At 41.2% G+C, this 12,058-nt stretch overlaps 1 protein-coding gene across 2 annotated transcripts in view; it reads right to left on the bottom strand.

Annotated features, from left to right (window-relative positions):
• The window catches only part of NELL2 (neural EGFL like 2), a 366,586-nt gene extending 354,991 nt beyond the window's left edge, over window positions 1-11,595 (bottom strand). The window contains exons 1-3 of one of the 2 annotated variants that reach the window (XM_024737158.1): window positions 11,519-11,595; window positions 11,044-11,129; window positions 10,475-10,603 (exon numbers count right to left, since the gene is read on the bottom strand). In XM_024737158.1, coding sequence (XP_024592926.1) covers window positions 10,475-10,603; window positions 11,044-11,098 — 184 coding nt within the window. In that variant the 5' untranslated portion in view covers window positions 11,099-11,129; window positions 11,519-11,595. Of the gene's footprint in view, window positions 1-10,474; window positions 10,604-11,043 lie in introns of both variants that reach the window. The other variant, XM_024737157.1, reaches the window with a different exon arrangement.
• Window positions 11,596-12,058: the final 463 nt, after the last annotated feature.

Raw genomic sequence — 12,058 nt, 5'->3', positions numbered from 1 at the left:
AGGCAAAAAAAGGGAAGGGCCAGCAAAAAAAAAAAAAAAAAAAAAAAAAAAAAAAAAAAAGACGATGGTGTGGATCGGGGAAGTAGCAGCAAGGAAAATAAAAGTGGTCAGAGTTTTTATGTTAAAAAGAAAACCCTAGCTATAATACAGCGAGGTGGTTGTTTCAGTAAAGAAAGCTTAGAGAACACAGAAGAAGAAACAACAATTCTACCAAGGAAAGATTAGTATCTTAGGTGAGTCCTGAATAATATGTAAAAGTTCACCAGGAAAAAGGAAGAGGAAAAACAATGCAGAGAAGGAACTGGCACAGAGTTTTTAGTGGCCAGGAAAAGTATATGGCATGATCCTTTCCCTGGGGAACTTACAGTCTCAACAGAGAGACAAGACAGTACATCACTTAAGACCAGAGTCCCAGGTGCCACTGGAATGAAAACTGGCAAAGGGACTATAGAGAGAAACAATCATGCCAGCAAGATATTCAAGAAAAGCCAAAGAGGGAAGAGATTTGGGAACATATGTATATGTATAACTGATTCACTTTGTTATAAAGCAGAAACTAATGACACCATTGTAAAGCAATTATACCCCAATAAAGATGTTAAAAAAAAAAAAAAGAAAAAGAAAAGCCAAAGATGTAGCAGGAAATGTAGGGAAAGTGATTCTGATTCAGAAAGGACCCAAAGGACCACCCCCAAAGGTTCTGTCAACATTACCCTGGCCCCTAAACCACCATTCAAGGTTCCCTGGAATCTTATCCTCTACCACCAGCTCCCACCAACAGACCAAGCTGGTACCTTGTCAGGGAAAGCCAAGGTGACCCAGACAGAGCCAGGGAGAACAACTGTGTTGTTTTTCAGAACTTCTAACACTTCTCCCCACAATACATGACTCAAAATCTAAGCTAAACCTTTAATACACTTAAAAAGTAATGTGTGTTGGGGTGACTGTAGAGGAACTATGTTCTGAATCTTCTTTTGCTGGTTTTCTCTATGCCCCCCCCAACTTCTGAACAGTGGCAGATTTTACCCCTTCCTCTCCAAACTGACCGTTTGTTCTAATTTCTCTCTACCTAAAACCGCATGTCCTCTTCTCCCAAGTAAAGCCCAAACAACAAAAAAAGAACAGGAGATGCTTCAGGGACAGTTTCTCCCCCACTCCACTCTACCTTCACCTTCATCCCTGCATCACGTGAAAGTCACCTTAGGTTAGCTCCTCCACAAAATCCAGCATTTCTACCAGGGAGCCCCTAAAACAATCCAAGGGAGCTTGATCTGCTGCTAAGCTAATTCCAAATAAAAACAATATTTAACGTGTACTGAATGTTTAGTAAATGCCATACACAGTTTTATTCATATAATCTACACATCAACTCTAAGAAATAGTACTGTCATTATCTCAATTGAAGCAGAGATACGTTAAACAACAAATTCAAGTTCACACTAGTGAACAAAGGAACCAAAATTTGAACCCAAGATACCTAGCTCTGGAGTCCATGTTCCTAATGACTACTGCACATCAATTTGAACTTGGAATTGTCTCCATCATTTCTTCCCTTTGTCTAGACAGGTAGAGTGTGACCTTCCAAGCACTGGTTTGTTGTCCACATTCTAAATCTTCTCTTTGAAGGGAGAGACACCTGGTTGTCTGGGTTCCCCATCCCTTCCCCAGAATGAAGGCTGTCAGGAGGGTTGCCATCAAGAACAACTCAGCAAATACTTGTCCAAGGGCCCGTGTCCAGTTCCTGGCAGCAGCCCTAATGGGAAAGGGAAGAGCTGTGCTCCACTTTTCTTCCCATCTATTCTCTCCCTAATTCTTCTTAATTACAGTAGTTTATATCTGAGTTTCAACATATGTGAAGCAAAAGTTACCATAACAAAAATTATCCCCTAAAAAATGAGTTTCCACATGACTGGCATCTCTCTTCAATGTCAATTCTAAACTAAGACTAGCAAAAGATGAAAAATTTCATAAAATTGATAAAAACAATGTAAGAGAAATGCTCAAATGACACACAAAGGCACTAACTTATGACGATCTTATATAGGTAGATAAATTTTTAACATGAAAAATAAAAATTTGACCAAAATGATAAATACCTCAAAATAAATGATTTCTTATTAAAAGGTTAAGAGATAGTCCTCAGATATTTTTGCAAAAATAAGCAAACAGAAAACCCCAACACTTGATTTTATTTACTTGTTCTTATAACTGACTAATAGTTAAATGATTACCTACATTTTGTCAAATGTAGACTAGGACAAATGATTGTCACAGTTTCTAGCTTCTTTAACATAAAGTCCCAAATTTACTTTTTCACTATTTACAATTAAACTTTGGTTCCTGCTTTACCTCCTGTAATAACTTATGTAGACATCTTCTTTCCTCTATTATACTGTATGTATGTCCTATCCTTATACATAATAGCAGTGCAATAAATATTTGTTAAATTGAATTAAAGTAAAATCAACAGGAGACATCACACCATAAGGCCTTAATATCTAATACCAAAGTTACCAGATAGCATACAGACAATAATTATCTGAATTATGGACAGATAATAACAAGAACTCAGAAAAGGATAGGTGTCTGCAAGAATGGGGTCTGGGACCAGCATGAGGTGAATGAGCTAGTGGGAGATGGAATGAAGCCACAGAAAGGCCCTTCACTTCAGCTATTATCCAGGGTGCGCTTTAGCCATGACATTTGAGATCATTCACCAGTCAGAGCCTGTCAAGACTGCTCCAGCTTCTCCCAAATCAAACCTAGTTGGCATCCTACAGATACCCCTGTCCCGTTGCGGAGCACAGGTTCCGGATGCGCAGGCCCAGCGGCCATGGCTCACGGGCCCAGCCGCTCCGCGGCGTGTGGGATCTTCCCGGACCGGGGCACGAAGCCGTGTCCCCTGCATTGGCAGGCAGACTCTCAACCACTGCGCCACCAGGGAAGCCCACCCCTGGCACTTTTGATAAAGAACTCTAGTAATTCTTGCCCCTGTCCATAATTCTGACTACCATACTTACTGAGTGCCAAACACCATGCTAAGTGCTATCCATTCTACTTCCAAAACATGCATGCTTTCTAATTTTCCCCCTCAACCTCTGGATGAACCTTTTGGGGGAAGAAGGGGTGCATTTTTGAAAAATAAGCACAATTGAAAAAACCCACAACTTGATTTTACTCTGTTTGTCCTCAGAATGATGGAGAGAATCCCTTAAAGACTCATCATTTAGTATGAAGACTCTGAATTTACACTTAAAAAACTTTTAAGTCCCAAATGACTAAGATAACTTTAACTGACTAGTTCAAGTTTCCAACCACTGAACAAATTTATTCTCATGGATAGTAGAAGGAGGGCTCAAAAGAAAGTGTAATTCAGTTACAAAATAAATTAACATTTAACACATACAGCAGTTTCCTATCGCTGCTGTAGCAAATCACCACAAACTTAATGGCTAAGTCAATGCAAATTTATTATCTCGCAGTTCTAGAGGTTCAGAAGTCCAAAATGAATCCCACTGGGCTAAAATCAAGGTGTCTGTGAGGCTGAGATCCTCCTGGAGGTTCTAGGGGAAAATCCATTTCCTCACTTTTTACAGCTTCTAGAAGCTGCCCACATTCCTTGGCTCAAGACCACCTTCCAAGTGCAAAGTCAGCAAGGACCAATCAAGTCTTTCTCATGTTACATTACACTGACACTGACTCTTCTACCTCCCTCCTCCATATTTAAAGGAGTGCCATGGCCATGGCCCTGGGTACATGGCCCTGTGGGCAGCCCCCGAGTGATTCCATAAAGTCCACCCAAATAATCCCAAATAATCTCCATATTTTAAAGTCCACTGATTAGCAACCTTAATTCCTTCAGCAACTTTAATCCCCCCTTACCCCGTAACATAACATATTTACAGGTTCTCAGGATTTAGTATGTGGACAGTTGGAGGACCATTATCCAGCCTACCATAATCTGTCCTTCAGCAAGATTTATAACCATCTCACAGGCAAAACACATTTACTCTATCCCAAAGTCTCCCAAAGTCTCAACCCATTAGAATATCAACCCAAAGTTTAAAATCTGGTCTAAATCTTATCAATTCAAAAGCCCTAAATCTCATCATCTAAATCAGGTATAAATGAGACTTTGGGGGCTTCCCTGGTGGCGCAGTGGTTGAGAGCCCACCTGCCAATGCAGGGGACATGGGTTCGTGCCCCAGTCCGGGAAGATCCCACATGCCGCGGAGCGGCTGGGCCCGTGAGCCATGGCTGCTGAGCCTGCACGTACAGAGCCTGTGCTCCGCAATGGGAGAGGCCACAACAGTGAAAGGCCCGCGTATCACAAAAAAAAAAAAGAGACTTTGGGTATTATCCATCCTGGGACACAATTTCTGTCATCTGTAAACCTGTAAAACTCAAGAAACAAGTTAACTGCTCCCCAAATAAAATGGTGGGATAGAAATAGGATAACAGTTATAGACATCCACATTCAAAAAGGGAGAAAATGGAAGTTAAAAAAATTAGACACCAGATCCATGCAATTTTGAAATCCAGCCAGGTAAACTGCATTTGGTTTTAAGATCTGCGAATAATCCTCTGTGATTCTTGGCTCCACCCTCTAGGCTCTGAGCTCTGTCTTCTGGGCTCTCAGTTCTGCCCATGAAAGGTGGCACATGTTTGCAGCTGAGTAACTTAACCAGCCTATTTCTTGCTTGTAGAATTTTGGGGACCCAACAACCTTCTTTCCTTACATCTTCTCACTTGCCCTTTCAGGTTAAGCCAGGAGTGTTATTGCTGGTATGGTTTTCTCAAGAACCTTGTGGGTCTCCCACATGTGTCATAGAGATTTACTCCATTAAACAACAGGCTCCTCCACAAATATTTCCTGGATAAATCCATCTCTATTACAGGTTTCTACTGAGTTGTCTGAGGGAATACATGAGTCACACGTTCAATTTCCTCAAAGTGCCCTCTATGTGACTGAATACTCTGACCTTACTTCTAAGGCACCAGCAAAAGGTTTTTAGACCACACTATTGGCTTTCTCTCCTGAGTAGGCTTTCCTGCCAGTGAATCTCCTAATTTTAGCATATTTTGCAATCTGGATATGTTAAGAATTTCTCAAATACCAAGTTCTGCTTCCTTTTTTGCCTAACAGTTCTTCTCTCAATCTATCTCTCTCCTTTCACATTTTACTATAAGCAGCAAGAAAAAGCCAGGCTGCACCTTTAAAACTTTGCATATATATCACCTCAGCTACATATATAAACTCATGTTTACAAGTCTTGCTTTCTACATAACTGCAGGGCAGAATTCAGCTAAGCTTTCTGCCACTATATAACAAGGATATTCTTTCCTCTAGTTTCCAATAACATGTTCCTGATTTCTATCTGAGCCCTCACTAGCATTGCCTTTAATGTCCATATTTCTACAAATAGTCTGTTCATGACAGTTCAGGTATTCTCAAAGGTGATTTGGGTTTTGTTTACCATGTTCCATCTTCTTCTGAATCTTCACTAGTAGAATCACCAATGTCCATATTTCTACTAGTACAGTCTATTCAAGGCAATCTAGCCTTTTTTATCATGTCCCTCAAAATTCTTCCAGCTTATGCCTATTGCCCAATTTCAAAGCCACTTCCACAGTTTTAGGTATTTCTCACAGCATCCCCACTTCCATGAATCAAAATCTGTATTAGTTTCCTATTGCTGCTGTAACAAATCACCACACACATAACTGGCTTAAATCAACACAAATTTATTATCTCACATCTCTGGAGGTCAGAAGTTCAAATTGGATCTCACTGGGCTAAAATCAAGGTGTCAGCTATGCTGTGTTCCTTCTGGACACACTAAATGAAAATCTGTTTTCTTGCTTTTCTAAATTCTGGAGACTGCCCACATGCTTTGGCCGTGGTCCACTTTTATCTTCAAAGCCAGCAATGAACGGCAGGTCTAGTCATTCTTCTTTGCCTCACTCTGACACTGACTCTTCTACACCCCTCTTCCAGATTTAAAGGACCTTTGTGATTACATGAGGCCTACCCAGATCATCCAAGATTTGCAACCTTAATTCCCCCTTGACATGTAACACAACATATTCTCCGTTCCTAGGCTTAGGGACTTTGAGGGACTATTATTCTGCCCACCACAGTACATACTGTATAATGATAAATTTTCAATTCTTCTGTATAAATATGATCTACTGTGTAAACTGATCCGTGCTTTCTTTCTTTGCTTCATTTCATATCATAACACTTACATTTCCACTACTCTGGATTTCTTCCATTTTCTCAAGTGCACCATGCTTACTTCAGGTCAGGATCTTTGCTCATGCTATCTCCTTTGCCTGTGTTACTCTTCCTTTCTGAATCCCCACAGCTCCTCTTCCCCAGACTACTCTTATGTATCCTTTGGCTATCAGTGTAAATGACTCTCCTTCAAAGACAGTTTCCTTGATCCTGTGACTCCCTAAACAAGAACGTAGATTCCCATTACATCCTTAGCTTCTCTTCATATCATTTATCTTAACAGTGATGAAATTATTATCTGTGTAATTGTTTGTTTAATGACTATTTTTAAGGCACTATGAAAGTAAAGTTCTAACTTCATTTGTTATAGGCCTAACACCTAGCAGAATAGGTGCATAAAAAAATTCTTCATAACATTAATTTTATAATTTAGGGTACTGAAGCTCATAGAAATTAAGTAACTTCACCATAGAAACACAACTAATGAAATTCCACTTGGGTCTAACTGGTTTCAAAGCCCATCTCTTCAAAGCCCATAGTCATTGTGTTATTCTATTCTAATGCGGCATCAAAATGACCATTGTCTCTAAGTCCACAGATACTCTCTGATCTTCATACTGAAGAAGAGTACTACTCACTGCCACCTCACTTTCCTTAATGCAGTTACCGTTGCCTAGTCAAGCCAATGACTCACCACCAAATGCCCAATTTCATTCCTGTTTTCAAATACTGGCATAAGGTAGACTTGTGAACATTTTTTTTCCTTTAACATCTTAAAGTTCTTTAAAAATAATTACTAAATATTTATTTCCCAATGACCAACTCGGGGAAAAAAATGCTTTGATTTTATCTACTTCCCTCGTGGGGATTAGTGACATTATAAAATCTGTGAACGCCTTAGAAGAAACTTTATTAAACCAACAGAGGAAACTATCTAGTTTGGGAACCTGGCCAGACAAAACGTTAAAACCAAAGATCTAAAAATCATGTTAGAAAGTCCTAGAACTATACTTCTGTATTCTCTTCTCATTCTTGGTGTCTCATGTATAAACAGGAAAGATTATTATAATCATTATCTTGAAGAATATTCCCTAGACTTTAAACAAGGTTGGTAGAATTCTATTTATAATTGCACTAGCCCTTAACATTTCAGAATTCTTTACCACCTTTCATAGGTCTTTTGACTGTCAGAACCTGGTCCTCTATTTTTTAAAACCATAAGTGTATTTTTGTGTCTATCAGTCAGACTGTAGCTAGAAATACATGGAAGATCTTGATATAGACTCCAAACTGTTGCCTGGTCACTTTTTTCTTTTGAAAAATATAATTGGCACAGATCAAAAGCCACATGTATCAAAAGATGATCTAATTTAGCATCTTATTACTTCAATTCCCAAAGCAACTGTAAACCAAATTTCAACAACAACAAAACAATTTTAGTGATGCTATATATGACAAAAATCAGGTATGACTTTGAATACATTTCTACTTGCTTTCATTATACATATGTAATAAATATAATAGTTATTAAGTAATAGTAGCTTCTTAGTGCACAATAATTTACAAAAACTAGTTTCTAAAAGTACTGAATTATAAGCATATTAAAAAAACAATAAAGAGAAGAATGAACTAGCTAAATGGAGAAGCAACATTAAATGAGCAAAAATCACTGGGAAATTGTATGTTGAGATTTCTTTAATTTAAAGATAAGAGACAAAAGAAGATAGAGAGATTTGATGGTTCAAAAAGCTCTTCCATCTATTTGGAACATATCTGATAGCACAAAGTAACTTATCTGATAAGTTTATGTGAAATCTGAGAGCACCTCACAGGTTTGTAACGTGTTACTATTCCTGCTATGCCATTTTGAAGACTATACAAAAATATCCGCCACACCCTCAATTCACTATAAAGCGAGTCCATAAAATCTTCAGAGGCTGAAAGCTTTTGTCTCTCTAAAATCCATGTAATCCCAGCAAAGCCCAGAACTGACTTCTTAAAAACAGTTTCCACATTCTAATAGCAGAGAAAAGACCTTTCCAAGGTAATGCAAAACTATCAAGCAGGGCCAAAGGTCTACCTATTGTCCATTTTATAATCTAAATCTGAGAATCAGAGAAATCATTAGAGCATAATAAATACATCAGTAATACACGCCTACTGAGAACACAGCAGGTAGCAAATACTTGCTGATTGATTGGCTATATGAAATAAGGTGCATAATTTGGCATGAAATAAAACTTTACACCTCCAAATCTCGTACACTATATTTGCCAGGCATTTACTCTGTCTAAATATTGTGCTTGGTACCAACAAGGAAACAAAACAATTCATCGGTGTGCACTGATACGTAGTAAGTATGGCCAATTCATTCACAACACAATGCCTACCTTGAAGAACTGGCAATTTAAATAAAAATGAATCCTAAACATTTCTTATAAAAATTTAACCAGAAGATATTGGTGCCTTGAGACTATTTCCTAGAAATTGTCTAGCATCAGAACATAAAATGCACAGTCCTGAAGGTTTCTATTTGTGACAGCTCAGACGGTCTTCAGAGAAAGACAAGAACACCAGTATAATTTAAAGGACCTTTGGAAATTTTAAGGGCACTTCAACGCCATTTGTTTATCAGGAGCTTTAGCTTCTGTAAAGCTTTCCACTTAATCAAATTGGCAGCCCTGAAGTAATTTTGTTTCCAGCTCACAGGGATTGAAAACTCAGAGATTGAAAAAAAAGGAGAAGAAGAAAAAGAGAAAAACAGAAGCTTAACTCTAATGACACTTTTATTCTGCTCTGTGAATTTTGCTGACAGTCTAAGTCTTATTTCCTTTATTAGATTTGGTCATTGTTCTTAAAGGAGTCAATGTCCAAATCACACCCCCACTCCCCACCAAAAAAAAGAACTTTAAGTAAATAAAATATTATCACGAATATCCCTCACAATAACAGCATTTAGTGGGCTCACCATAATTAAAACAGAAAATTGCATTTAACTTATTGTAAGAGTAAACTTGCTTTAAATAAATGCAACACATGTCAATTTCCTCCTTTTCCAACTGTAAGCTTTGGTGTTACTGTCCATGGTGACACATACTGGCTATACCACGCAACAACACCACTACAGAAACACTCAAGTTTTATTTTATGCCTATTTCTTGGTGGCAAATTTGCTGAAGTGGTTTTATTTTGCATATCCAACTCTTTAGTAATTATGAGTTGCACTTTTTTTGAAGCCACAGCACCGAAATCACAAAAGAAAAACTGGGTGGGGTGGGGAGAAGATGCTTTAGTCAGTCCATCAAATATGTTAAACCAAATTCCATTTCTCTTTAGCCTTCATCTTTACTTTACCATATGTGAAACTAGTCTTTCTGTATGTGTTTAGCTACCTTTTAGAAGCTCATGCTACAGCACCTTCCCACAAACCAAGCAGTCTTCAAAAAGGTTGGTAAATCAAAGCTGAAGGATCGATGCATTGGAATTTGCTCTGACTACATAACACACCTAAATATAAATTTAAATGTAGACACTTGTGCATAGCCAAAGCCCACTGACTTCAAAAGAAAAGTTTAAAAATCCTAAGTACGCGACTAATGGTGAGACAAAGTATACTTTTGAATTAACATTTATTTGAAATATTTTCAAAATAACTTTTAAGAGAATATTATTTCCTTTCTCCTATCATTGATGGAGAAGAATCATTATCTTTCAATGAGGAATCTTGTCTCAAATATAGTGTGTTTGTGACACACAGTAGTTAAAACTATTGAAAGATATTAATTTTTCCACAAAGCTACCCACATAAAGAAATTCCTCTGCAACTGGGCACCACTGTACTTGAAACTTTCAGAGAGCAGTGTGTTAACTAAGATTAAGCTACCCTATTCCCTACCTAAATCAATTTCACCCAAATGAGGCGTTTGTGTTATAATTCATTGTTACTCAGACTCCAAAATCAACCATCTGCCATCGGAGTTTCCGTACAGTAATTAAGGGACTATCCATTAGAACTGGCAAGAGTACAAAGTAAGAAAGAGGAGGGGGTGGGGGAAGAGAGAAACCAAGCCACTTAAAAAGAGATGGAAGGTGTGTGTATTTCACACTGACCCCTCCACATCTCAGCTCAGATGTCATCCATGAGGCAAAACAGAAGTTAGGAAGAGCGGTCAGGCCAGCTCTTCCAGGGGTTATCCGAACTGAAACCACACTGGGGACTGAGCACGCCCCTCTTACCTTGAAAAAGAAAGGCTTTCGTCCCATTATGTAGCCCGGGGACCTGGCGCACTCCGGTCGTGGACTCCCCAAGTCCTAACTCCGTTAAGACGTCAATCTGTTGGGAGGGGTCCACACCAAGCCCCCAGACTGGTGGGAGTGGGGGAGGGAGGAGGAAAGAAAGAAAAACCTCCATCAAAATATACGTCTCTTCCTCCAAGGCAGCAAAGAACCGCGTCTTAGAGACAATATTGGAAACTGACAAGAGGCGACTCCCTCCGCTGCCTTACCTGAGATCAGCAATCAAGATTTAAAGAGCAGAGCACCCAGTCCCATTTCCGTGACCTACTTTAAACCCCTCTCGGTGCAAAGTTCCCCTTGGCCCTCAGACCCTGGACTAGGGGTGTGACCCGCCCTGCTGTCTCCAAGACAAGCACAGAAAAACATCCAAATCCAAACCCACCCCCTACTCCAAGCTTCCCACTCCAGACCTACTTCAGGTGGAGGAAGAGCGAGGCGTCCCCAGGCAGCTCGGGCTGCCCAGAGGCGGGGGCCATCCCTTCTCCCGCCCCAGCTCTGAGGCCACTCACCTGCTCCGAGACCGAAGAGCAAACAGAATGTTCTCAGTAAGACCCGAGACTCCATGGTGTGGATCTGCTCAGTCCATCGTCTCCCTCTTTAAAAATAAAAATCGAAGAGGTTCTTGGAATCAAGCGGGAAAAACAGCGTTCGTCTTTCCTGCCGCTGCCTTGGATTTACTGATTAGTAAGAGGAGTACGATTTGGTTGCCTAAGAAAAAAAAGGGAGGACCCCCCAGGCGCGTGAAGAACTTAGACCCTCCAACGCGCACATCATTCCCACACGCAGACCCAGGCGGCGGGGCGCGGGCTGGGAGGCGGCCCTGAGGGAGGGGTCGGACTCGCCGGGGGCTGCTCCGCCGGGGAATTAGCTCCGGAGCCGAATCAAAGCAGCCGAAGGCACTCACACCCGGAGGAAGGAAGGCCGCCCCAAGAAAGCCGGGGCTGGGGCGGCCCCGCACCCGCCTGTCTTCCCCCCCGCCCGAACCTGTTGTAAAGGCAGAGACAATGGAGAGAGCGCTCGGAGACACGCGGAGGAGAGACGGCTCTTCGGAGAGGGAGGGGCGGGCCGGGAGGCGGGGAGAGAGGAAGAAGGGAGGGAGCCCGAGGGCGAGGCCCCGCGCCCGGTGTCCCTCTCCCGCACGGGCTCCTCGGTCTCCAAGCCCCGTCTAGCTAGCCCCGGAGCCGTTGCAGCCTCCGCCCTCCTTCTTCCTCTCCCGCCGACCCCAGCAACGCCAACCTCCTTCGGGATCGAAAGATTCTATTTCAAGGTGCTAAGTTGATGGGCGGTCTTTGCTCTCACCCCGAGATTTCGGGCGCCTGTCTAGAAAGACTGAGAGAGAAAGGATCACCCAATCGCAGAAGGCGAGGCTAGAAGGAGACGCACTCGCCCGCCCTTTAGGCAAAGGCGGGAAGCCCGCATACAGTCGCGCAACCTCGGGGACTAGAGAGGGGACTCCCTCTCGGGGGGTTGCGGAGGAAGACTGCTAAGGCAAGGTAGACTCCCGTGGTGGGGCTGGAAGTAGAG

The sequence above is a fragment of the Neophocaena asiaeorientalis genome, unplaced genomic scaffold (assembly GCF_003031525.2).
Source record: "Neophocaena asiaeorientalis asiaeorientalis breed wild unplaced genomic scaffold, Neophocaena_asiaeorientalis_V1.1 scaffold134, whole genome shotgun sequence".
NCBI lineage: Eukaryota > Metazoa > Chordata > Mammalia > Artiodactyla > Phocoenidae > Neophocaena > Neophocaena asiaeorientalis.
The sequence above is the reverse complement of the archived record's forward strand: the minus strand, read 5'-3'. Positions and strand labels throughout refer to the sequence as shown.